The sequence below is a fragment of the Bos mutus genome, chromosome 13 (genome assembly GCF_027580195.1).
Source record: "Bos mutus isolate GX-2022 chromosome 13, NWIPB_WYAK_1.1, whole genome shotgun sequence".
NCBI classification, from domain to species: domain Eukaryota; kingdom Metazoa; phylum Chordata; class Mammalia; order Artiodactyla; family Bovidae; genus Bos; species Bos mutus.
In genome coordinates this window covers 4,643,759-4,670,804 of record NC_091629.1, presented here as the reverse complement: position 1 = coordinate 4,670,804, position 27,046 = coordinate 4,643,759, and the positions used below count along the sequence as shown (strand labels likewise).

The 27,046-nt window shown below is 41.6% G+C and overlaps 1 protein-coding gene across 2 annotated transcripts; it reads right to left on the bottom strand.

The window, feature by feature from the left end:
- Positions 1-27,035, bottom strand: KIN (Kin17 DNA and RNA binding protein). 2 transcript variants are annotated; one of them, XM_070380906.1, is made up of 13 exons: positions 26,873-27,035; positions 22,690-22,784; positions 20,879-20,922; positions 20,672-20,794; positions 19,603-19,784; positions 18,188-18,236; positions 17,201-17,258; positions 14,019-14,148; positions 12,094-12,144; positions 11,203-11,271; positions 7,917-8,016; positions 6,343-6,443; positions 1-2,206 (listed from the first exon to the last, which is right to left on the bottom strand). In XM_070380906.1, the coding sequence occupies exons 1-13, from the start codon at positions 26,984-26,986 to the stop codon at positions 2,180-2,182; spliced, it is 1,143 nt and encodes a 380-aa protein (XP_070237007.1). In that variant the 5' UTR covers positions 26,987-27,035; the 3' UTR covers positions 1-2,179. The 2 variants fall into 2 exon arrangements, with proteins under 2 accessions (XP_070237007.1, XP_005895561.1); XM_005895499.3 differs by having other exon boundaries at positions 3-3,587.
- Between the last annotated feature and the right edge of the window lie 11 nt (positions 27,036-27,046).

Sequence of the window (27,046 nt, the reverse complement as noted above, 5' to 3'; positions counted from 1 at the left end):
AAGAGGAAGGAAAATCAGGGATGCTTCCTTTAATGGCATAATGATTCAGTTACTCAGTTAACATTTCAGAGGCACTTCAGTCTACCTAATGGTGACCTTACAATGAAAGCTGCCCCATATTTGAATCCGGGGACCCCATTTTACCAGAGTAGGAACCGAGGTGTATGCTGGCAGCAGTTATAGGTTTCTCACTGAGGGACAGCAAAGTCAGGGTGGGTTTTTAAGCAGCTATTCCAGATCAGCTCATTTCCGTCAGCCAATCGTTTCATTTGAGTATCAATTCATTGAACACTGTCAGTTCCTAAGCTACACCCACCTTGGGCCTATACCTGCTTCTCACCCTTTTATCTCCAGCACTTATGGCAATGGTTTACTTCTAGAGGCACTTAGTAAATGTTTGTTGAATAAACTTACTCAAAGATATGAGCAAAAACTGATAGGCAGTTAAAAGCATAAGGAGAGGAAACTTCCTTAGTGGCCCAGTGGTTAGGACTCAGCTCTTCCAATGCAGGGGACCCGGGTTCCATCTCTGGTTGGGGAACTAAGATCCCACAAGCCACGGGGCACAGACAAAAAAGCAAAGTAAATAAGTAATAAAATAAAAGAAGTACATAAGGGGAAAATGAGCAAATAGAGCTATGGGACCCAATGGCATTCCTAATGAAGAAACCTCCAGGAATTAGGTTTCCTAAGATACCAATGCCAATAATTTTATCTGACCTCAAGTAAGACTGTGAAAAAGAATAGCCTTCCAAAAACTGAGAAGCCAAAAACTAAGAGAAAGTACCTTCAAAAGACATATCTGGTATAAGACTATCATCCAAAATATACAAAGAACTCTTGGAACTCAACAGTAAGGAAGTGAATGACTCAATTTAAAAATGGCAGAAGACTTGACTAGACAACTCACCAAAGGAGACATACAGATGGCAAATAAACATACAGAAAGACGTTCAACGTCATATGTCATTCAGTTCAGTTCAGTTCAGTCGCTCAGTCGTGTCCGACTCCTTGCGACCCCATGAATCGCAGCACGCCAGGCCTCCCTGTGCATCACCAACTCCCGGAGTTCACTCAGACTCACGTCCATCGAGTCAGTGATGCCATCCAGCCATCTCATCCTCTGTTGTCTCCTTCTCCTCCTGCCCCCAATCCCTCTCAGCATCAGAGTCTTTTCCAATGAGTCAACTCTTTGCATGAGGTGGCCAAAGTACTGGAGTTTCAGCCTTAGCATGATTCCTTCCAAAGAAATCCCAGGGCTGATCTCCTTTAGAATGGACTGGTTGGATCTCCTTAGGGACTGCAAATTAAAACAATGAAATACTACTACACACCTATTAGAATGGCCAAAATCAAGACAATACCAAATGCGGGTGAGGCTGTGGAGCAACAGAACTCTCTCATTCATTGCCTGTAGGACTGCAGACAGCAACAGAGACTTTGGAAGTCACTCTTACCATTCAATCCAGTAACCACGCTCCTTAGTATTTACCCAAATGAACTGAAAACTTGTGTTTACACAAAAATCTACACGTGGAAGTTTACAGCATCTTTATTCATAGTTGACAAAACTTGGAAGCAACCCAGATGTCCTTCAGGCTAAGTAAATGAATGGCTAAGTAAACTGTGGTGCATCCAGATAATGTGATATTATTCAGCACTAAAAAGAAATGAGCCGTCGTGTCGTGAGAAGATGCATAGAGGAAACTTAAACACATGTTACTAAGTAAAAGAAGCCAGTCTGCAAAGGCTCACACACTGTATGAGCCCAACCATGGCATTTTGGAGAGGTCAAAACCATGCAGAGGTCAAAAAGATCAGTGACTGACGGAGGGAGGGGAGGGAGGGAAACGAGGAGGTGGATTTTTAGACAATGAAACCATTTCGTATGATCCCATAATGGTGGATACATGTCGTCATAAACTTGTCCAAGGCGACAGAATGTTCAGCACCAAGAGGGAACCCTAATGGAAACCATGGACTTTCAGTGACGATGACTGGTCAGTGGAGGTTCATCAATTCTGCTGCGAACCTGAAACTGCTCTAAAAAATAAAGTCTGTTTTTTAAAAAGAATAATAGCTTACAATGTTTTAAAAAGAAAAGTCAGGGAATTCCCTGGTGGTCCAGCGGTCAGGACTCTGTGCTTCCACTGCATGGGGGCTGGGGTTCGATTTCTGGTCAGGAAACTAAGATTTTGCAAGCTGTCTGGTGCAGCCAAAAAAAAAAAAAAGAAAAAAAAGGTCAATATAAGACTTGATTTTAGGTGTCTGCAGTTACTCTGCTTAATATAACCATATTGGCCTCTAAAACCTTATAGGGAAAACAATTCTATAGTATAGAATCATATTTTTATGCTTGATTTTTTTAAAATTAAACCTAACCTCAATAACGCTACTTTATTTTGCGATAATTTCAGGAAGATGTTGGAGAAAAGAATGTGAGAAGTAGGGATGAAACTTTTTTCTGTGAAGAAAACTACTGAGTTGATTCCAAAGTTAAAGATTTGGGGGAGGCCTGTGGAAAGCATCATGTTTTATTTCTGCACCACAATCAGGGAGAGCCATTCCTTATGGAAATGGCTCTTCAAATGTTAGACATGGTATAACACGAGTGAGTTACTGTGCCCCAGGATCTGAAAATGCATGACCACAAAAAGTCTTGTGCATGCATGCTCACAGCAGCATTATTCATCATAGCCTCAAAGTGAAGCAATCCAATTCCATCAACTCATGAATAGTTTTTAAAAAATGCATTATATATCCATACAAAAGATTACCATTGAATGAAAATGAGGTAGTAACCTATGCTACAACATGGATAACCCTTGAAAACACTACGCTTTGTTTAAGAAGCTGGTCATAAAAGACCATATACCATATGATTCCACTTCTATGAAATGTCCACAACAGGCAAATTCACAGAGATGGAAAGCAGATTAGTAGTTGCCAGTAGTCTGGAGAGACTATAGATCCAGGGTTACTTTTGGGGAGATGAAAATTCTCAAATTAGACAATGGTGATTTTCAAACAACTTTGTAAATATTCTAAAAACCACTAAAACGTCCACTTTAAATGGGTGAAATTGTATGGTGTGTGAATTACATCTCAATAAAGCTATTCTATTTATAGTTTGACTCTTAAAAATGTAATTATATTACATCCAACTTTACTACTTTACTGATGAAAATATAAATTTAGAGTATATGAAGGATTTGCTCTACAATAGTTATACATTGTCCTATATACAACACTTTACAATAATATTCTTTTAATGTAGATTAAAAAATCAAGGAAGTATTACAAAGGCAACAAAAACAACAAGGACATAATTACATAATTTTGATACTTCACAAGACATAATTAGATTTTTCTATAAGTTAGACTAAACAACTACAGTAATATTTAAATAAATCCATTTGTTTTATACAAAAGAAACACCCTAACACAGTAGAGTCTTGTAATGTCTTGGTGAACACCAATTTGATGCTTTAAGATTTTAATGTGATGCTAACAAATTTTCAAACTCAGGCAAGTTTAGAAATGTCTTCATATTGAATTCCTTCAACTCTGCGTCCTTTTAAAGGGCCCTACAAATTAAAATAATTGAAGAAGTGGTTAAAAACACACATGCACTTACAGGACAAGAAAAGGACATATGCTTCTGGATGCCAACGTGCCTTTTCATTAAGGTGGCTAACAGTTCTTCGTGACTCTGAATTTTAAAAAAGTACCCTATGGTGTCCTTGTCAGGAACTGGTTGTGTTTTCTTCATACTGGGTGGGATGCATTACCACTAGATGCTGTGCCGGAGACCTGCTGGCTGGTGAGTACCTCCTGTACCCCACCCGCTCCCCCTGGTCAGGCGTGGTGTGAGACGGTGCTCCGGCCCACAGAACGGACGGGTGGCGCGGGGCTCGCCAGGCCACACATCCTCCACACGCATCCTCCACAGGCAGCCCACGGACAGGGGTGGCGCGGGGTTTGCCCAGGCCACGCACCCTCTACACGCAGCCCATGGACAGGGGTGGTGCGGGGTTTGCCCAGGCCATGCACCCTCTACACGCAGCCCATGGACAGGGGTGGCGCAGGGCTCGCCCAGGCCACGCACCCTCCACATGTACCCTCCACACACATCCTCCACACGCAGCTTATGGACAAGGGTGGCGCGGGGCTCGCCCAGGCCCAGGCCACGCACCCTCCACATGTACCCTCCACACGCAGCCCACGGACAGGGGTGGCGCGGGGCTCGCACAGGCCACGCACCCTCCACACACAGCCCGTCTCGCTGCCCGTGATAACGGTGACACGGTGCAGCAGCGCGAGGATCTGAAGCCCGTCTCAGATCCTTCCTTTGAAGACAGGTCAGGTCTCACTCTTGTGAGCGGAACTGTCAGTGGACCAACTCTAAATGAATCAGCAATTTTACTTAAATATCAGATTCCTGAGATGAATTACTTTATTGATGTCACCTACCTTAAATCCTTTATGAAAGAAAGAAGAACACTGGAAAATTATTGATTTCTGTGGCTTTCCTCCATTAATCATGACTATACATTCCTCACTAATTACACTCTGGCAGATTAAGTTTATATTAGATATGAGGGGGAAAAAACAGATACAAAACTATACATATTATACATAATTTTACAAAATACAAAGATGGGGGAAAAACAGACTAAAATATTAATGGAGCTTACCATTTGCCTGGAGGCTTATGGGTAATTTTTTAAAGTATTTGTAGTAAATTGTAATTTTCAGCTTTTATATAAGGGTATTGCTGCAGACTGAATGTTTGTGTCCTGCCCCAAACTGATTCAATACATTAAAATGTGATGGTGTTGGGAGGTGATGAGGTCACAAGGGCAGCGCCCTTGAGGATGGGATTAGTGCCCCTAAAAAGGGACCCCAGAGAGCTCCCCGCCCCTACCAGCACATGAGAGAACACAGATCAGGACACAGACCCTCAGCAGACACCCAGCTCTGCCTGCGCCTTGGTGTTAGACTTCCGGCCTCCAGAATGTGAGCAGTCAATTTCTGTTGTTTCTAAAGTTGCCCTGTCTATGGTATTTTGCTATAGGAGCGTGAACAGATAAAGACAAGCATGTACAGTATTTCTTTTGTAATCAGAAGATAAACTGCTTCAGCAATGTCAGTTATTAAAGAAAACAGGCTTATACAGGAACTTCCCTGGTGGTCCAGTGGTCAAGAAGCCCTCTTCCAAGGCAGGGGCTGTGGGTTTGATCCCGCTGGGGAGCTAAGACCCCACATGAAGTGAAATTCATTCAGTCACGTCTGACTCTTTGAGACCCCATGGACTAGTCCATGGAATTCTCCAGGCCAGAATACTGGAATGGCTAGCCATTCCCTTCTCCAGGGTATCTTCTCAACTCAGTGATTGAACTCAGGTCTCTGACACTGCAGGAGGATTCTTTACCTAAGCCACAAGGGAAGCCCAAGAATACTGGAGTGGGTAGTGTTGGTTGCTCAGTCATGTCTGACTCTTTGCAATCCCATGGACTGTAGCCCAACAGGCTCCTCTGTCCATGGGATTCTCCAGGCAAGAATACTGGAGTGGACTGCCACTCCCTTCTAAAGAGGATCTTCCCGACCTAGGGATCGAACCCAGGTCTCCTGCATTGCAGGCAGATTCTTTACCATTTGAGCTGGAGTGGGTAGCCTATCCCTTCTCTAGGGGATCTTCCCAACCCAGGAATTGAACTGGGGTCTCCTGCATTGCCACCAGGACTTCCCTCGTGGCTCAGACGGTAAAGTGTCTGCCTACAATGTGAGACCTGGGTTCACTCCCTGGGTCGGGAAGATCTTCTGCAGAAGGAAATGGCAACCCACCCCAATATTCTTGCCTGGAAAATCCTATGGACGAAGGAGCCTGGTAGGCTACTGTCCATGGGATCGCAGAGTCGGACACAACTGAGCGACTTCACTTTCACTCCTGCATTGCAAGTGGATTCTTTACCAACTGAGCTATCAGGGAAGCCCGGATCCCACATGCCTTGAAGCCAAAAAACCAAAATATAAAACAGAAACAATAGTGCAACAAATTAAGTAAAGACTTTTAAAAATGTTCCACTTCAAAAAAACTCTTAAAAATAAGGGATATTTGGCAAAACTAATACAATTATGTAAAGTTTAAAAATAAAATAAAATTTAAAAAAAAAAAAAAAAATAAGGGGTGGGGCAGCGGGGATGGGGGAACCTTACAGATTTCCAAACAGGAGCGAATACAAACAGAACACCCAAATTCATAAAACACCAAATCAATGACAAAAACCATAGCACATTTTAAAAGCATTTTGAAATTTGTCTTTCTGTAAATATACTTACAGTTTCAATGACTATAGTAGCAGAAAAAGTCTTCTCATTGATGGATTCTAGGGTGCCTTCATTTCCTCTGTAGCCTCCATTTAAAACAAGGATTCTTTTTCCTGCAACAGAAAAAGAGTTAACACTTAATACAAAGAAAATGCCACTTTCTAACAGCCAAATATAACTGCTCTGCATCAACACAATGCAAGTTCTTAATCATTTATTATCTGTATGATTCTAAAGTACAGTTTGTAGATACTTTGATCACCATCACATTATAAGACTCCTCATTTTTTCCACTTATTTGTTAAGGGATGTTTTAATTTAAGACCAAAAAGCATAACATTCTTGGAGGGGATGCCCAGAGCCCGTAAGTAACCAGAAAAAAATTCAGCTTACTTTGTCTCTTTTTAAAATCACAAGATGGTTGTTAGTTTCATAAAAATGTAAACATATGCCTACTGAACCATTCTATCTCTAAGAATTTTCTCAGAAAAGAAATCTTATATCTATATAAAGATTTGTACATGAATGTTCATATAGCAGTTTTATTTATAATGGCCAAGAACTTTCAACAACCCCAGTGTCCATCGGTGGGTGACTGCTTAGAGGCTGGCATGTCCACATAATGAAATACTCAGCAGTAAAAATGAATACAGCACAGATGCACCAATATTATTCTGGATTCATCCAGAATAATGTGGATGAATCCAGAATAATGGATGAATGTGCTTAGTGAGAGAAGGCAGACAAACACAGGACACACGATATGATTTTATTTATATAAAATTCTAGAAAAACAGGAGCTAATCTGTATGATGGAATGCAGACTAGTGGCTGCCTGGGGGAGAGCGGAGACAGAGCAGGGAGCAAAGGTTTGTAAAGGAAATGAGGAAACTCTGCGGGGGTGATGGACACATTCATCAACCTGATGGTAGCAATGGTTTTCATGGGAGTGGGTACGTGCTGTAACTTATCAATTTATATACCTTATACACGGATGCAGTTTATGTCAGTTACACCTCACTAAAGCTTTTGAAAAAAAAGTCCACAATTCCTAATCCATAAAATGAATTTTGTTTTAGGGAGAAAGAATAACAGGCTCTGATCTGATAAATGCAAGTTTGAGAGACTAACATTATCACTATGCCAGCAATGATAATACCATGAAGGGTTTTGGGTCAGAGGCAGACAACCTAACCACAGTGGCATTTACATTAGAAATGTGTAATATGCTTAAGGAACAGAAAATGCAAGATAATACTAACTTTTACTTTACTATCTCAAATGGCTAAACAAAGGCATTAATAATCATCCTAACATGATTGATTTTATCCAGATATGTCTATGATTTGCTTCTGGGGGAAAAAAAATAGATTCTAGGAAGGGAAAATTTATTCATGCCACAAAATAGCTTCCTCAGAGGACTGGTAAACATCCACATCACCAAGTCAAACAGGAGCTGGTTATAATAGGCGATTACATTTTTCTAAAGAGGAAACTCATATCTGGAATTATTGGGTAATGTCCAGTAGGAATGGAATCACTTATTTCCATGGTATATGTGTTAAAGGGTCTGCAGAGTGATTTACCTGGTGCTGGAATGACTGTCTCTAAATGAGTCTGGTCAAGTTTCAGCTTGTCTCCAGAGTCAATCATCTTTACGACAGCTGTGTATTTGTCAATTACTTCCTGTCATGTAAAACCAACACTTTAATAACAGAAGAGACATGCCAATATGAAGTCCAAGGACAGAAATAAATAAATGAAAACAAATGAAATTCTAATCAAAGAGTAAGAGCAACTTGTTTTAAGAGTAACTCCTTCTATTAATATCAATGGAGTTTATTTTCTAGAAGCCATATTTGATCAGGCTATGACCATGAACTCCTTATTGCCAAATTCAGACTTAAATTGAAGAAAGTAGGGAAAACCACTAGACCATTCAGGTATGACCTAAATCAAATCCCTTATGATTATACACTGGAAGTGAGAAATAGATTTAAGGGCCTAGATCTGATAGATAGAGTGCCTGATGAACTATGGAATGAGGTTCGTGACATCGTACAGGAGACAGGGATCAAGACCATCCCCATGGAAAACAAATGCAAAAAAGCAAAATGGCTGTCTGGGGAGGCCTTACAAATAACTGTGAAAAGAAGAGAAGCGAAAAGCAAAGGAGAAAAGGAAAGATATAAACATCTGAATGCAGAGTTCCAAAGAATAGCAAGAAGAGATAAGAAAGCCTTCTTCAGTGATCAATGCAAAGAAGTAGAGGAAAACAACAGAATGGGAAAGACTAGGGATCTCTTCAAGAAAATCAGAGATACCAAAGGAACATTTCATACAAAGATGGGCTCAATAAAGGACAGAAATGGTATGGACCTAACAGAAGCAGAATACACAGAAGAACTGTACAAAAAAGAGCTTAATGACCAAGATAATCATGATGGTGTGATTACTCACCTAGAGCCAGACATCCTGGAATGTGAAGTCAAGTGGGCCTTAGAAAGCATCACTAAGAACAAAGCTAGTGGAGGTGATAGAATTCCAGTGGAGCTATTCCAAATCCTGAAAGATGATGCTGTGAAAGTGCTGCACTCAATATGCCAGCAAATTTGGACAACTCAGCAGTGGCCACAGGACTGGAAAAGGTCAGTTTTCATTCCAATCCCAAAGAAAGGCAATGCCAAAGAATGCTCAAATTACCACACAATTGCACTCATCTCACATGCTAGTAAAGTAATGCTCAAAATTCTCCAAGCCAGGCTTCAGCAATATGTGAACCATGAACTTCCTGATGTTCAAGCTGGTTTTAGAAAAGGCAGAGGAACCACAGATCAAATTGCCAACATCCGCTGGATCATGGAAAAAGCAAGAGAGTTCCAGAAAAACATCTATTTCTGCTTTATTGACTATGCCAAAGCCTTTGACTGTGTGGATCACAGTCAACTGTGGAAAATTCTGAAAGAGATGGGAATACCAGACCACCTGATCTGCCTCTTGAGAAATCTGTATGCAGGTCAGGAAGCAACAGTTAGAACTGGACATGCAACAACAGACTGGTTCCAAATAGGAAAAGGAGTTCGTCAAGGCTGCATATTGTCACCCTGTTTATTTAATTTATATGCAGAGTACATCATGAGAAACGCTGGACTGGAAGAAGCACAAGCTAGAATCAAGATTGCCAGGAGAAATATCAATAACCTCAGATATGCAGATGACACCACCCTTATGGCAGAAAATGAAGAGGAACTCAAAAGCCTGTTGATGAAAGTGAAAGTGGAGAGTGAAAAAGTTGGCTTCAAGCTCAACATTCAGAAAACGAAGATCATGGCATCCGGTCCCATCACTTCATGGGAAATAGATGGGGAAACAGTGGAAACAGTGTCAGACTTTCTTTTCTGGGCTCCAAAATCACTGTAGATGGTGATTGCAGAAATGAAATTAAAAGACGCTTACTCCTTGGAAGGAAAGTTATGACCAACCTAGATAGCATATTCAAAAGCAGAGACATTACTTTGCCAACAAAGGTTCATCTAGTCAAGGCTATGGTTTTTCCTGTGGTCATGTATGGATGTGAGAGTTGGACTGTGAAGAAGGCTGAGCACCGAAGACCTGATGCTTTTGAACTGTGGTGTTGGAGAAGACTCTTGAGAGTCCCTTGGACTGCAAGGAGATCCAACCAGTCCATTCTGAAGGAGATCAGCCCTGGGATTTCTTTGGAAGGAATGATGCTAAAGCTGAAACTCCAGTACTTTGGCCACCTCATGAGAAGAGTTGACTCATTGGAAAAGACTCTGATGCTGGGAGGGACTGGGGGCAGGAGGAGAAGGGAACAACAGAGGATGAGATGGCTGGATGGCATCACTGACTCGGTGGACGTGAGTCTGAGTGAACTCCGGGAGTTGGTGATGGACAGGGAGGCCTGGTGTGCTGCGATTCATGGGGTCGCAGAGTCGGACACGACTGAGCGACTGATCTGATCTGATCTGATGGTCCTTAAAGAGTTCAATTCAAAGTTTAGTTGAGGTTTTCACTGGAAGGAAAAGGCTGGCGATCTTAGAATAAGTCTTTAAGACATACAGCGAGAGGAACAATTCTGCCTTGTTTAAATACATTAGGAGGGTAATTTATGCAGGCACAAGGGCTGGCTGCTAGCATGAAACTATACTTAGGAAAAGCAGAAGAAAGAAAAAGACTAGAGAGCTGATTTTTAAATTTTAAAATCCTAGGGCACTCAAGATAAGCCTCTCAGGTTAAACACAAGGAAGTCTTCCTTAGAACTCCGGGGCATCATTTCATTGCCTGTCAACAACAATGGGAATGCATAAGGTGTACTTGCTGAAGTTTTTTAAGACATGGCCATGGACACCTATACTATTTGCTCCAGTAAGAAAGCAAACCACAGTTTATACTATGGCTGGAAACAGAATATTTCTCCAACCATTGTGCAGTCAGCCATCAAAATCCTTAGACACACTGCTTCTGCTGCTAGGACTTGGTTTTTGAGGAGTATCAAGATGGCTTTCGGAGACGGTGATGGCACCCCTCTCCAGTACTCTTGCCTGGAAAATCCCATGGACAGAGGAGCCTCGTAGGCTGCAGTCCATGGGGTCGCTAAGAGTCGGACACAACTGAGCGACTTCACTTGCATTGTTCACTTTCATGCATTGGAGAAGAAAATGGCAACCCACTTCAGTGTTCTTGCCTGGAGAATCCCAGGGACGGCTGGAGCCTGGTGGGCTGCCATCTATGGGGTCGCACAGAGTCGGACACGACTGAAGAGACTTAGCAGCAGCAGCAGCAGCAAGATGGCTTTACTCAGCCCCCCACCAGCTCTGTTCCCAAATTCCATCCCTAGCTTCACAGTCCTACCTTTACAATCCCCTTCTTCTTATGATACTTCTCTCCAAGTTTTTTGGTTATAATTTTCACTATGATTTCCTAGGAAAAAAAAAAGATGGAAGGAACAATATCAATTACCTTTCCTCTTTTGATACTATATTTTAAACCATTTTCTCCAAAAAAATCATAGTAAAATGTTACCTGTTGTCTAAATAAGACCCTTTGGAGTTGGAAGCCTTCCCAGCACAATGGCAAGACATTTTCTTAGTTATCTTTCATTTCTTCTTTCTCTTTTTAACTCAACACAGTTGGTTACCAAGAGAAAAAATGCATATCTCATGGCTGATTTCCACAGTGAAGGTTCCCTGAAATCCAGCACTTCTACCTACCAATCTCAACTAGTCTAGGTCTTTCACAGATGGCCAAAACAGAAAATAATTCTAGACTTAAATTCAAGGGGTCCTTAGAAAAATTTGGCACTAAACTCAAGGCACATTACTGGTTTAAGAACAGGAAGCTACCTTCCAACAAAGGTACAATCAGGACTTTACAGAGCAGATGCACAGATGAGTCATTAAAGTTATAAATGTATCTCCAGAAATGACAGATATTTAAGAAATTTAGCCATTTATATCAAAGACCATTTAAATCATTCACTTAATAGCACGGGGCTCAGCGGTAAAGAATCTACCTGCAATTCAGGAGACACAGGAGAAGTGGGTTTGATCCCTGGGTCAGGAAGATACCTTGGAGGAGGGCATGGCAGCCCACTCCAGTATTCTTGCCTGGAGAATCCCATGGACAGAGGAGCCTGGCAGGTTACCATCCATGGGGTCTCAAAGAGTTGGACATACAACTGTATCAACTTAGCACACACATAAGAACACACTTAGATGTAAGAAGGCCCAGTGGGATACGTACAGGCTGCAGCCAGTAATCTGTCCGTGCAGTTCTTTTCTTCTCCTCTTCAATCTGAAGGACACATGAGACATTCCAACAATTGCCTCTTTAAAATATTCAGTTTATTTCTAATAACATTCTATGTAGCAAAAGAACTCCATAAAACACACTTCACAGAAGACTGATATAATGTGCAAGCTCTGATAAAATTTTCTGCAATTTATCTTTGATTGAAAAAAAGCAACTCTAAGAAAATAAGGAACAGGCAAATCAACTGACCAAGAAGATAAACAGCTTCTATCAAGTCAAACTGCAAGGCTGCCTGCCAATATCACACAGTCCCGCCCCTCCTTCCTTCCCCAGACTGTCATGAGACGGAAAACAGGTGATGTTTTCAGGGGTAAAAAATGTAACTCTTATGGACCAATCTAGGACAGTGTACTTGGGTATACAGTTTGATGACAAAAAGGAGCTTCCCTGTTTGACAAGGATGATAAAGCTGTCAAATGAAGGAGAAGGAAAACACATCCAAGAGAGATGTAAACAAAAGGGTGACCAAAAGGAAACATGCTAACCACCAGCAGAACTGCATCTCACACCTTTTTCTTTCTCAACTGCTTAGTTAACCCTATCAAAGGGAATGAACAATGCCATTCTTTGGTTGACCTGAAATTTCATTTTAATTCTGCCGACTTCCCAATGTGAACAAAGAATACCCTATAAACTTGGCATGTTATATTCTAAGCAGGTAGATCCAGCTTTCTGTTTCACTTAATTATATTCAAAATGGGCTCTAAGACTTCTGTGGGGCTGCCCCTTCTCTAACGTCAGATGCCACCACTCCAGTGCTCACTGGGCTCCAGCCACGTGGATCTTCCTTTCGAAGACTGAAGTAGCGATCTTCCCCGCCTCAGCTAGGGAACAAACTATCTCCCCACTCCCTGCCTTCAGATCTCCTTAGGGCTTCACATTTTGTGAATACTCATCCACTGGTTCACTTTGTCTGGGATATCTCCTTTGCTAGAGCAAAAGCTCCATGACATGCAGGGTCCATGTTTTTCTCCCTACTGCACACATGCAGGACCTTGCATGATGCCCAGCACATAACAGCAACTCTGCATGGCTTGAATGCTAGAATGAACACATCTCACAGTGTACACGCAATATGTTATACTTCAAGCTGTTCTGACTGCCCTGCGTTTTCTGTTTTTCCAATAATAGGGAAGACCAGTTTCCTCCTATCCCTTCGCAAATGAAGGAAAAAGGTTGAGGAGCCCGGAGAAAATGATGTTAAGAGGGAAAATAATCAGTCTCTTGAACCCATTTATTCTTTCTCTTCATAAATAACTTGAAGATTTCATAAATTTATTGATGAGGGAAGGTGGTGGGGTGAAAGGGAGAACTGTGTATTTAAGGATATATTAAGAACCTTCTGCAGAATGACTCCAGAATTTCAGGTAAATTTAAAGCAAAGGTATAGCTCTAAGTCAGATAATCACAGGTTTTCAATGATGTCACATAAATTTGGCTATCTGGTTTAATCAAATTAAAAATATGTCTAAATGTTCTCTTCCCAGCTAGGAGGTGTTAAGTGGAAGTTAAGAGGCCACAGAAGAGATCCCTGGAGGATGCCAATTTTCTGAGCCACCAAAGGTGAGCAGAGCTTTTATTTCTGGCGTCAATCACCACAATGGTCCTTCTAAACGAAATCTACTGACCACAATTTCAGGAAGAGTTCTGCAGACAGCAGTTGAGGCACCTACCTAGGGAGGTTCTGGCTCCACTCAGATGGAACTGCATCTGGGCTCTTCGCCCCTAATCTGGCCTGAGCACATTTTCCTCCCTTTGTATTAATCTCATAATTGGTGAAACTGTTTAACTCTCCTTGGTTGGAATCACATCGTTCACCAAATAGCTAGAGTGGACAAGCAGTTCATAAAGTTCACCTCCATGATTTCATCGAGGGCAGACTTCTTCTTCTTCTTCTCCTTTGACGGAGCCGAGCTCTGGGAGGACTCCTTCCGCTTCACTGATGCCACGGTCCCAATCGTTTTCAGGGCACTTGGTCCCAAAGAACTTGAGGGGAAGAGGAATGCGCTGTTAACAAAAACTGCAAACGTGCAGGCTTTATAATGGGTGAAAGGAACAACACAGAAGGAGCCTGTTAAACACGGTTAACTACAGATTAGTCAAACAATGACGGGCATGTCCCTCACGCATAGGACTGGGAGCACGGAGCCCTTCCTGTCCCTGCCCCAAGTCAGCGCCACTCTACCTGTGTGACCGTCAGGGACGACAGCATCAGCCTCAGGGCTGGGGCCACGAGGGTTTCTTTCTACTTCTGCTAGGACCCTCAGCAATTTTCCCTACGTCCCAGTTCCCCAGCTATGAACAGGGATTGTAATGTGGCCCAACTTTAGTTGGACCGCAAGGATCAACCAGGTGAGAGGTTTGTAAGACAGCCAGCGGAAGTCCAGCACAGTGCTGCTGGTTCCACTTCTTTAAAACAAAGATTTCAACATTCAGTGTGAACTTTTTTATTACTCCCGATTGCCTGAGGTCTTCACAGCGCACATTCTCAACTTTTGAGTGCTACTATACAACCGTCACCACTGGCCCCAGAATACCATCCCTGATTTACTAGGTATACTTATCATTCTGAACAATTTGCTATTGATTGAGCCATGCCTGTCCAAGCCTCTGTAATTCTGCACATGCCTCTCTGTACCTAAAATAGTCTCTCCATTTATTTCCATTTGTCGAAATTCTTTAAGATCCATTCTTCATGAGACTTCATGGATTGTGTCCTTTTTCGAACTGCCAGAGCACTTTGGGGCAGGCACCTGGCTCCACCTCATATAAAACTCTTTGTATATATGATTCCTCTCTCATAGGAGGGGAGAGACTACATATATCCATATATATATATATATATATATATTTTTTTTCTCCCTGTGAAGTAGCAGTAACTATCTTGTGACTCAAATACATGCTCCATTAATATTTGCTGACTCACTGAACCCTCCCAGTCTAATTATTTTGTCGTATTTACAAAATATGAAACTGAGTTGTACTAAAGCTGTTACTTTTTCTTAAAACTAAGCTGAATAATAAACAAACCAGTTAAAAAATGGGCAATAAGTGATTCTCCAAAGATTATAAATGGCCAAAAAGCACATGAAAAGATCCTTACCATCACAAATCATTAGGGAAATGCAAATCAAAACCAAAATGAAACACCCTCATTAGGCTGCTACTATTAAAAAAAAACACAGAAAATAACAAATGTTCACAAGGATGTGGAGAAACTGGAGCCCCCTGTGCAAATGCTGGTGGGAATGTAAAATGGTACAGCTGTTGTGGAAAACCTTTTAAAAATTAAACACAGAATGACCGTATAATCCAGCAAATCCACATCTGGATAAACACCAAAAGGAACTGAAAGCAGGAATGTGAACAGATATTTGTACACTGATGTTCAGAAGAGCATTAACCACAAGCACCAAAAGGCGAAAACAACTCAAACGCTCACGATGGATGACTGGATAAACAAAGCGTGGTCTACATGTACAAGGGGACATTTCCATCGAGACTAAAGAAGAAAGAAATGCTGATCCAAGCCAAGACATGGATATACCTTGAAGATGTTGTGCTAAGTGAAAGAAGCCAGACACAAACGGACAAATACTGTATGATTCTGCTCAGATTCATAAAGACAGATGAGCAGAACAGAGGTAACCAGGGACTGAGGGGAGGGGCAGTGGGGAGTTATTTTTTAGAGTGCAGAGTTTCAGTTTGGGGTGATGAAAGTCATGTAGATGGGTGGTGGTGATGGTTGTACCACAGTGTGAATCTACTTAATGCCGCTGAATTTATACCATTGTGATTAACCAAAAAAAACAAAACAAAACACCAAAACAAAACAACAATCAACAACAAAAAACCCTCTACCTAACAAAAAATTGAGTTAGGTTAAATAAGCATTGTGCTTCCCTGGTGATTCAGCTGGGAAAGAATCTGCCTGCAATGAGGGAAACCTGGGTTTGATCCCTGGGTTGGGAAGATCCCCTGGAGAAGCAAACGGCAACCCACTGCAATATTCTTGTCTGGAGAATCTCCATGGACAGAGGAGCCTGGGGGCTACATCGATGGGGTCGCAAAGAGTCAGACACGACTGAGTGACTAAGCACAGCACAGAAATAAGCATCATGTAGAATATGAAGAAAAATAGCAAATATGATCCAGCTCAAAAGATAAATTCCACCAGATACCGGTGTCCTCCTGAACACCTATCCATGTTTAAACCTCCATGACTAAAACTGAGTGCACCCCACATGACAAGCAGCACGTGCACATCTGACGGAAGAACACATGAGGCCCTCGAGAAAAGAGAACACGAAGGGTAGACACAAACACCCAACCACAGGCCATCCCAGGGCTTGACACACTGCAGCCTGAGGGCCAGACCCAGCCTGCTTTCATAAATGAGATCGAACTGGAACACAGCCGGGCTCATTCACTTACGTATTGTCTATGGCTGCTTCCTCAGTCCGATAGCACAGTTACGTGAAGTGGTGACAGACACACGGCCAACAAAGTCTAAAATACTCACTATGTGGCCCTTTACAGAAAAGGCTGGTCAGCTCCAGCTCAGTACCACACCCTTTAGAAGGGTAGGCAATTGCTACTGAGTGTCTACTAACGCATTTATACTTTACCAGGTGCTAAGGAGACAGCTGGAGAAGTTAAGTCTCTATTCTCAGAAAATCATAACAGAGCAGGTAAAACAAAAAGTGTATACCCCAGCTAACACAGCGGGCTATGATAGAAAAATAAATACTGCCATAGCATACAAAGAACCACTGAGTGGAGTCAGGGAGTAGTACATGTTTACCATGTGAAGCATTTTAATAAAACATGAGCTTTCCTCAAAAAACAGAATCAGTTCATCACAGACAAATAAGAAAAAAACAATTTCTAAGAAAAAAATCAATCAACCATTAAACAAAACAAAGAGAGATGAAAATGACAACTAGAAAAAATAACTCACAATCCTGCACCTTTTAAGATAGTCATCAACATTCTACCCAAACTCTCAAGTTCTAAGATACCTGTCCACATGGCTCACCTTGATTTGGAAGATGCTGCTCCTGAACTACAGGCTCCTTTATTCAGATTAAATGTAACTGGAAGAAAAGAACTGGTATTCGATATATATTTGGGGAAAATTCTAGCAAAACATCAGGTAAATACCACAAAGAAGCCACACAGAAATTCATGGACATTTTGAATAAATGAGAGCTGGAATGCTCCTACCCAGAGATTATAAACTCCCGTAAAATATACTGAAGTGGTGCTTACAGAGCAGGGAGAGATCTTCACTGGACAGAGCATGTGGCCTTGACCCCTTCCCTGCTCCGCCTCCCCTCTCCCTTTGGTAACAGGAATCCCATCTTGTTTCGGTGTCTGAAGGCCTCACACATGGCTTGGAGGATGCTATGGTCTGAACGGGTGTGTCCCCTCCCAAATCTAAACGTTGAAAACCTAACACCCAAGGGGATGGGACTAAGAGGTGGGACCTGTGGGAGGGGATAAGTATGGTTCTTTGGTCTAAACCAATCAAAATCATTCCATTTCCTTTCCCAGTGACTGTTTTTGAGGGGGGACACAAGATACAGTCTGACCAATGACATTCAAAAGGAAACCTGCTGCTAGGAAGAAGGTCTTCTAGGAAAAGCTTACTTGCTCATAGGGGACTCCAGAAGAGAAACAGGCTCTCTGTTTTCCTCTGGACAGGCTGGGTCTGCATATGATGGCTGGAGTGCTGGCAGCCACCTTGTGTCCAGCTGCTGACAGTGTGACATCCAGAACCACCCTATCTCTGGGAGTCGGAGTCTTGGTATGGCAAAGTATTTCCTTACCGTTTAGGCTAATTTTACTCAGTCTGGTTATTCATTGCTGAAGGCATTCCATCTAATTCATTGTTATCACCTTTTCATTTTACTAATGAGAATAAAGTAGTCCAGGTAGATAATATGTCCTATTCCCAAACATGTTGCTAGTTTTTGGCAGGGCCAATATAAAAGCATCCATTTTCAAACAGGAAGAAAAGTACCTTTTTCTTCATCATTTTCTCTGCTTAATTCCGTAAAAACAGGGACTTCCTTAAAAAAAAAAAGAGTTCGAAGGTTTGGTTCACAGTGCATTTACTAACAATAAATATTCAAGAGCTCTAAATTATAACTCACTATCTAAAACAGTTAAGGTATTATATAAGAGATTACATGTATTGTAAACATCTTCCAATAAAGACATCCTATGGGGGGTGTGGGAGGAGCTGGAAACAAGCCACATGCTTCTCAATAGGAAAACGGATAAACACTGTTATAGTCATAAAATGAAATGTTATACATCAATCAAAAAGAAGAGCAGCACTAATGGGAAAGGACATGGTGAATGACACGCACAGAACGTTATGTTGAGCTAAGGAAGCCAGACACAAAGAGAATATACCATCAATAAAAATAAATGAATGCATGAATACATAAATAAAAAAGACAGCATACTAGATGATTCAATTCTTACAGAGTTCAAAGACAGGTTAAACTAACCCACAATTAATAATAGTGTGTTGGAACAGTGCTTCCTTCTCTGGGGACAAGGGGTCCTGGTTAGGAATGGGCATGAGGGAACCTTCTAGGATACTAGAAATGTTTAATATGTTCATGTGGGTGGTAGCCACATGGACTATCTACTTATCTATAGTTCGATCAACCCATCCATTCATCTCAAGACACATACATACGTAAAAGTTGATGGAAGTGTAACCGTAAGATTCATGCATGCCATACATTTTATGCATGCTGCATCACAATAAGAAGCTTTTAACAATACTCAATGGCTAGTAGTTCCACATACACACAAGGCTGTTTTCCTGCTCTCACACACATCTAGTATACAAGCTCCTTGAAGCCAGGGATTTTCATCTTCTCTCCACTACTGGATCCCCAGTGCCTATAAGAACGCCTGGCACACAGAGGTGACCAATAACTATCTGCTGAAATAAGTGCTTTGATCTAGTTATTCTAATGGCTGAAACAATTTTATCACGCCTTCCCTCCCCGTTCACCTGGGTTTGGCCCAGGAACTCCTCAAGACTTCTCAGCCTGGGGGGCTGTATCTGCCTTTAAATAATATTGCGTCACCCCAGGCTGGGGCAGGCACCGGCCCTCTGTGTCCCCACACACTGTGGTCTTCCCCAGCACTGCATTAGCTACAATTAGTTGAACTGACTTGTTCACGTCTTCACCTTTAGGTACTGACTCTATTTTAGGGATGAGGAAACAGGTTTAGAAGATTACACAGTTACATAAGCATGTGAAGTCAGGAAGTGACCCAGCTTTGTCTCCACTCCACAACCTGGGCTTTTATACCAGGCCACGCGCTTTCTCCTACAAAATGTGGTTCAAGGCAAATAAGTGATTGTGCTTCTTCAGACCTTTGTCTGCTGCATCTCTGGATGATGCCCACCTGCTCTTTTCCTTCCAGACCTCTTCTCACTTGTTCTTGAATAAACTTGGCAGTTTTTTCTTCATCATCAAGGTCCTGCTTCTTCTTTTTCTCTAGTTCCAGCTGCCGGCGGATTGTTTCAGGGTCCCTATCTATATACTGAATATACCAGCCTTTTGGTGTCTCATCCACTTTGCACAAACCTTTAAAAAAGTAACCAATACTATTAGTTTTGTACACAATCAAAGCTGAAAGCAAATATAAATGTGATCTGTCTACAGTAATTACTCATTCATTCAAGTATACTCATTCAAACATGTTCAAATACACAAATTCATACAGTATGTGAATTTTCCATATTTAAAGTTACTGACATTTAGATTTTAATTGGAATACGTTCTAGAATTTTTAAATAGAAAAAAATATTATTTTGGTTTTTGACTAGGTTGCGCCAACACATTGAAAGAAGGGAAACATTAAAAAATGGATTATCCTGCTTAGTAATTATTCAACTGTCTCTAAGCATTTAACATCCACTGAGTACATGATATTCCTGCTGACTTCACTAGCAGAAAACTTACCCCCAAAATGGAATAAAGAAACACACTGAATAAGTAATACAATAATAAAAGAAATTTCTTCATCTTTTCTTTTCCTGAACTTTTTATCCTATTAGAAATGGGAAAAGAGGCAGCAAATTTAAAAATTGCCTTAACAAGAGTTTGTGAAAGTGAAATGAATGTGGGGGAAAAAAACTGGAAGAAGACAGGTACCTCTTGGTTGATATTCAACCTAATGATTGGATGCTTCAGTGATAAACCTTGGCATCATCAAGAGAATGGCTCCAGACGCCCTTACACGCCCGCAGTGTGCAAAAGCAACCCTGCAGGAGGCACTCCTCTCCACCAGTTTCTAACTGACCTACTCAACCTCTTTCCCGTAAATTTACACAGAAAGTGGACAGAGGAGTCTGGCAGGCTTCCATCCACGGGGTCACAGAGTTGGACACAACTGAGCAGAATACAGGACCATCTTCTCCCTGCCCACGTGCAGCCATGGAACAGCCGTTCACATCATGTCTTGTTCTCACCTTCTCTGCCCAGCCACTTGGTAAAATCTGTCAGTGTCTCCCACTGTGTGGCGTTCATGTGGATGTGCTCCCGGTGGCTGATGTACTCATTGTAAACAATGTTGTTGTGAACCCTCTTGGTGCCTGAGAACAAAATACAACATGGCAGACCCTGAGCAGATTATTAGATTACAAAGTCACTGAGTGCACAAGACTTAAGGTGCTTACCAAAGCGTCTCCTGAGAAGTTCTAGGAAGTCATTTCGGAATTCCCTAATAATGCAAGAAGGGAAAGCATTAAGGTAATTTCTACAAATATACAGCATCATCTTCCTGAAATTTAAGCCATCATACAGTTTGCATGAGCAAATGATATGTGAAATATCTACGTGAACATCTGTTGTGAACCTTTAAACATTGAACGAGGGAAGAATCCTGAAAGATTATAGCTTTCAACAATTAAAGTTAACAGTTGGTTTGGAGGTGAAACTTTGTCTTGGTGAAGCAGGCACAAGGTGACCATGGGTCTCTGGAGAGGGTGCTTCATGAAGTTTCACGCTTCATGAACTCTCAGTAAATGTGGTGTAATAACCCCATTCTATCAATAACAAAACTGCCTTTTCCATGTGAAGTTGGCACTTAATGCGTCCCTCTGAGCTACGCACAATGTTAAGTGCCAGACAAACATAGGTGAGTAAGATACAAACCCTCACCGAGGTCACAACCTAGCAGAACCATCATAGCCATAACAGAAGCTAAACTGTTGCTTGGCTAAGCTAACCTGAAAAAGAGATGTAATAAGATACCATGTGAACCTTGAGGGAGATACCAAGAGGCAGAGGCAATCTTTAATCTGGGTGGTGAAGTACAAATACAATTTTTACAGATGAAAAGGAAAAGAAGGCTGCTCCCAACCCCAACCAGCACAGAAACATGAAAGCATCACTTGGAATTTGAGAAATGACAGACAGGCAGACAACAGTTACTTCAAATTAAATATTCAGTACCTATTCTTCTCAAAAATAAACAAATGAGCCTTTGATATCAAGGAAAACAATTGACAATATTTGTTGCCAATATAAAATCTCAGCTTCCAAGTGAAAACAGAAATTTGGTAAACTAGTATCCACCACCATGATTTGACTCGCTTCCTAATACTTAAAGGTGTTTCTAAAGCACTGACCGGCATTAATGAGGAAGATGTTATGACAATGCATAGTAAAACGTATCACCGTTCAGAATTTCAGAATACCTCTCTACTGAAATAATAATAATATTAATAATTAACGGCTAATATTAATCAAGTACTGGGTACTCTTCTAAACACTTAAAAATATTAACTCATTTAATCTTCACCTATGTGAGAGTTGGATCATAAAGAAAGCTGAGCACCGAAAAATTAATGCTTTTGAAAAAGACCCTGATGCTGGAAAGGTTGAAGGCAGGAGAAGGGGACGACAGAGGATGAGATGGTTGGATGGCATCACCAACTCGATGGATGTGAGTTTGAGCAGGCTCTGGGAGTCGGTGAAGGACAGGGAAGCCTGGCATGCTGCAGTCCATGGGGTCGCAAAGAGTTGGACACGACTAAGCAACTGACCTGAACTGAATCTTCACATAAACCCTATGAAGGAAAGACAATACTTGAGAAGATACAATATCTATAGATAAACTCTGGAAGCTCAGCCAAAGTCACTCAGCTCCTAAGTGGAGAGCCCAGGTTTGAAGGACTTAAAAGTCAGGCAGTCTGATTCCAGAGCTGTGCTCTCAGCCACAGCTATTTTAGAATGAAAGTCAGTTTTTCATTATGTTTGATGTGGAAAGAAGGAAAGACTGAATCATGAGAAATACTTTTTTTTTTAACAATTCCACACAATGATAAGTTGTCAAAAGAAGACAAAAATGGAGCACAAAGTTAATGCAGCTATCACATTAATTTGTAAGGAATAAACAGAGCCTCTAATATATAAAATATTAAGCATCTCTTAAATGTCCAACTGAATAAAGCTTATGAGATAAAGATGGTGTTGAGTTACTTACTCTGAAAAATAATCCATAAACTGCTGAGGATTTTCTGAAGCCAGCAACAGCTGTCTCTGATGAGATTCAGACATACAATGACACTTAAAGCCATTCTATAAAAATGCAAAGGCAGTAGTTAAATTCTGATTTTAGGTCATTAAAAGTATTTAATTAATAATAAATAATAATAATTTAATAAATAGAAAATAACAATTTAATAAGTAACATTAATACACTTATTAATAAATCAATAAGCAATTAAACCATAGATAACTGCTCTTTGATGATAAATTATAAAAAATAATCAAGTCACTGGCTGTAGCACCCTATTGTTTGTTTTTTTTTAACTTCATAAAACTGAGTTTTGCAACCTTGCTAATCAAAGAAGAATCCCAGAAGGTTAAAGAGACAGAAAAATGGCACTTTAGAAAACAGACATTAGCAAAAAACATTACATGGCACAGTAACGAAGAGTGATTTCATGTTTTGACTCTAACAAATTGCTATTGGGCACCTGCTTCATACAAAGTGTTAAGCAAGCATTTCGAGGAATATAATGAAGTAAAATGGGTCATTAGTGAATTTCCATTAGGGAAACTATTATATTTTCACTCACTTTCCTATACTTTACTCCTATACTTTAGCTCATTACCCAAAAGACACTACTTCATATTATACATAATCTTTATCATACTAAATCTGTATAGTCTTCAGATGATTTAAAAAAAAAATGCAAGTTTTGGCTTTGTATCTACGCTGCTTAGCATCTGAACCTAACTTGTCACTAGTAAGAGACATGAGAAAGTGCCTCTCCTGCGTCTCCCCATCCCGGGAACGGCGCCGTCCGGACCCTGCACCCAGTCCAGGACGCAGGATGCTGCACCCCAGAGGCCTCCATCTCCATAGCACTCTGTCTCCTCAGCCCTCCTAATGACTCACCCGGACTCTCTGCTCAACCCCCTTCCCACTGTCCTGAGTCCAATCTCAATCTTGCTTAGAGTAGCTTCTCATCTTTAGTCATCCACAGACGCCTACACAATTTTTGCCAGGACCCAGTTTACAGAAACTACAAGGGTTAGAGAAAGAGGACAAAAGACAACCACAAGCAAACATAATGGTTAAAAGGGAGTCCTCCAGGATCACTGCCGGCCTGGTCTCTTCAAGTCAGTGTCAATAAAAACAAATGGGGGAAGGAAAGGTGCTCCATCTCAAATTGAAAACTGAGAGAGAATTAAAAGTCCTAATATACCACACCACTGAGACTTTTAGGGCAGTGAAACTATTCTGTATGACACTATAATGGTGGATATTAGTCACTATACATTTGTCCAAACCCACATAACGCTCAACACCAAGAGTGAACTCTAATGCAAACTAGGCACTTTGGTGCTAATGATGCACAAATCGCCTCACTGACTGTCACAAAAGTACTATTCTGCTGCACCATGCTGACGGTCTGGAAGGCTGTACATATTGAGGGCAGGGTGGGTAAGAGAGATCTTTGTACCTTTCAAAAAATGGACTTCATTTTTGCTATGAACCTGAAACTGCTCTAAAAATAAGTCTGTTTTTTTTTAAAAAAGTTCTAATAACTAAATCCAATGTATTGCTTTTGACTGGATCTTGGTTTAAAAAATAACTGGGGTTTTTTGTTTGTTTGTTTTTATTTTTATTTTATTGAGGTATAGTTGATTCACAATGTGTTAATTGCCACTGTGTAGCAAAGTGATTCAGTTATACATACACTTACATTCTTTTCCATTATGGTTTTATCACAGGACACTGAATACAGTTCCTTATGCCAAAAAAAGTTTTATACAGCATTCATGGGAATAATTGAGAAAATGTGACTATGCAGTATACACAAGGTGATATGAATAAATTATTTATTTGACTGCACTGGGTCTTAGAGTTGCAGCATATGGGATATATTTTTCCATGTGGCTCATGGACTCTCTAATCACAGGCATGTGGACTCCAGGGTTTGGGGGCTCAGTGATTGTGGTGCATGGGTTTAGCTGCTCCGTGGCACTAAACATCCGTGGGATGTTAGTCCCCCAACCAGGGATTGAACCTGTGTCCCCTGCATTGAAAGGAGGATTCCCTACCACTGGGCTACCAAAGAAGTCTCCAAGAAATTTTCATTAATTTGTTTATGTGTCATGACATATATTGTGACTATGTAGAAAAATATCCTAATATTTTAAAGAAGCATATTTAAACATTTCTGGAGTTTAAATGGATGAAGCACAAACTGGAATCAAGACTGTCGGGAGAAATATCAATAACCTCAGATATGCAGATGACACCACCCTTATGTAGATGACATCACCCTTCGCACAAAGTGAAGAACTAAAGAGCCCCTTGATGAAAGTGAAAGAGTGAAAAAGCTGACTTAAAAACTCAACATTCAAAAAACGAAGATCATGGCATCTGGTCCCTTCACTGCATGGCAAATAGATGGGTAAACAGTGGCAACAGTGGCTGACTTTATTTTTGGGGGCTCCAAAATCACTGCAGATGGTGACTGCAGCCATGAAATTAAAAGATGCTTTCTCCTTGGAACAAAAGTTATGACCAACCTAGACAGCATATTAAAAAGCAGAGACATTACTTTGCCAACAAAGGTCTGTCTAGTCAAAGCTATGGTTTTTCCAGTGGTCGTGTATGGATGTGAGAGTTGGACTATAAAGAAAGCCGAGCGCCGAAGAATTGATGCTTTTGAACTGTGGAGTTGGAGAAGACTCTTGAGAGTCCTTTGGACTGCAAGGAGATCCAACCAGTCCATCCTAAAGGAAATCAGTCCTGAATATTCAGTGGAAGAACTGATGCTGAAGCTGAAACTCCAATACTTTGGCCACCGGTGCGAAGATCTAACTCATTGGAAAAGACCCTGAAGCTGGGAAAGACTGAAGGCAGGAGAAGGGGATGACAGAGGATGAGATGGTTGGATGGCATCACAGACTCAATGGACAGAGTTTGAGTAAACCCTGGGACTTGGCGATGGACAGGGAGGCCTGGCGTGCTGCAGTCCATGGGGCCGCAAAGAGTTGGACATGACTAAGTGACTGAATTGAACTGATTTAAACATTTAGAAGTGAAATATCCCGATGTTTGTAATTTACCTTAAAATATTTCAGGGAAAAGGACACAGCAAAATACTTCAAATGTTAAATCTGGGTAAAGGGTATACGGATTTCCCTGTACTAGTTTTCTGTGTGAGAATTTTACTGTGAGTAGTAGTAAAGAGAACCAAAGAGAAATGAAAGAGAAAAACTGTTATCAGTGTCATTCAACATTGAGTTCCATCTAAAGTATCTCATCCCTCACTTGCAGAAACACTGGATTACATTATTCCAAGTGTCCACTGTTCTTCCTTTCCTACCCAATTCAACATCCAGAGAAAAATAGGATCGCCTCACTAGCCTGCGGTCAATTTTTCCAGGTGCTTTTATCATCCACCTAAATAATGGGAAAAAAGTGCTCCACAGCACAGTCTACAAAGCTTCTCAATATCTGCCCCTCAGCCACTTTGCACATAATTTACTCATTTAAAACTCAGTCTCATGAGAACGGACAATTACTAGTCTCACTTTTCAGATAACTAAACAGGTGGAGAGACAGCAAGTAACTTGTAAGGGAACACAGCTCCGCCTCCTGGTTCTGACTCGAGAGTCCACATGTCACCCGCAGAAAACATCCCAGACCTGGCACGTCGCAGGCGCTCGACAAAGGCTTGTTAGGTGACTAGCTTGCAAGGGCTTAGTTCTGGTCTGTACCCTGATTATGTCTAAGAGCCTAGCCAAGTCTGAGACGGTGTTGTTATTCCAGGGCGTCCAGCGCCGCACGGCTCATCCCGAGTTTCGTGACAGCCTGACTGACGTCGCTTCTCAAAGGGGATGCAAAACCTTTTCATTCTTTATTCCTTTTGGGGTTATAACCTTTTCATTCTTTATTCCTTTGGGGGTGATCAGACTGAGGAGAAGGAGGTGTCCAAAGCCGGCTTCTCCGCCAGGACGGGGGGTTGAAGGAAGTACAGCCCTACTGAGTGGAGTCCCGGGCTCGCCCTGCGCAGCCCCCACGCCTGGGGGCGGGAGACCCAGGCGGTCGCCGCGGCGTCTGGCACCTCAGCCTGCATACCCAGCGGGGTACCGCCGGAGAGGCGCGGGGGTGCGCGCGGGGCCACCCCGCGCCCGCTTACCTCGTCCCGGCACTGCTTCTGGCACATCTGGCAATACCAGCGCAGCTTCTGAAGCCCCTTGGACTTGATCCTGTTGGCGATAGCCTTCGGGGTGAGGAAATCTGACTTCCCCATCGCGACCACCACAACACCCTTCCGGGGCCAGCGCCTAGACGACCGGAAGCGGAACAGGGC

Excerpts from the sequence above, each read along its gene's own strand:
- KIN (XM_005895499.3), bottom strand. The coding sequence starts at position 26,986 with ATGGGGAAGTCAGATTTCCTCACCCCGAAGGCTATCGCCAACAGGATC. Across the intron at positions 20,923-22,689 it reads TTTATGGATTATTTTTCAGA|GGAATTCCGAAATGACTTCC; the intron begins GTAAGTAACTCA and ends TTGCATTATTAG. Across the intron at positions 20,795-20,878 it reads ACTTCTCAGGAGACGCTTTG|GCACCAAGAGGGTTCACAAC; the intron begins GTAAGCACCTTA and ends TTTTGTTCTCAG.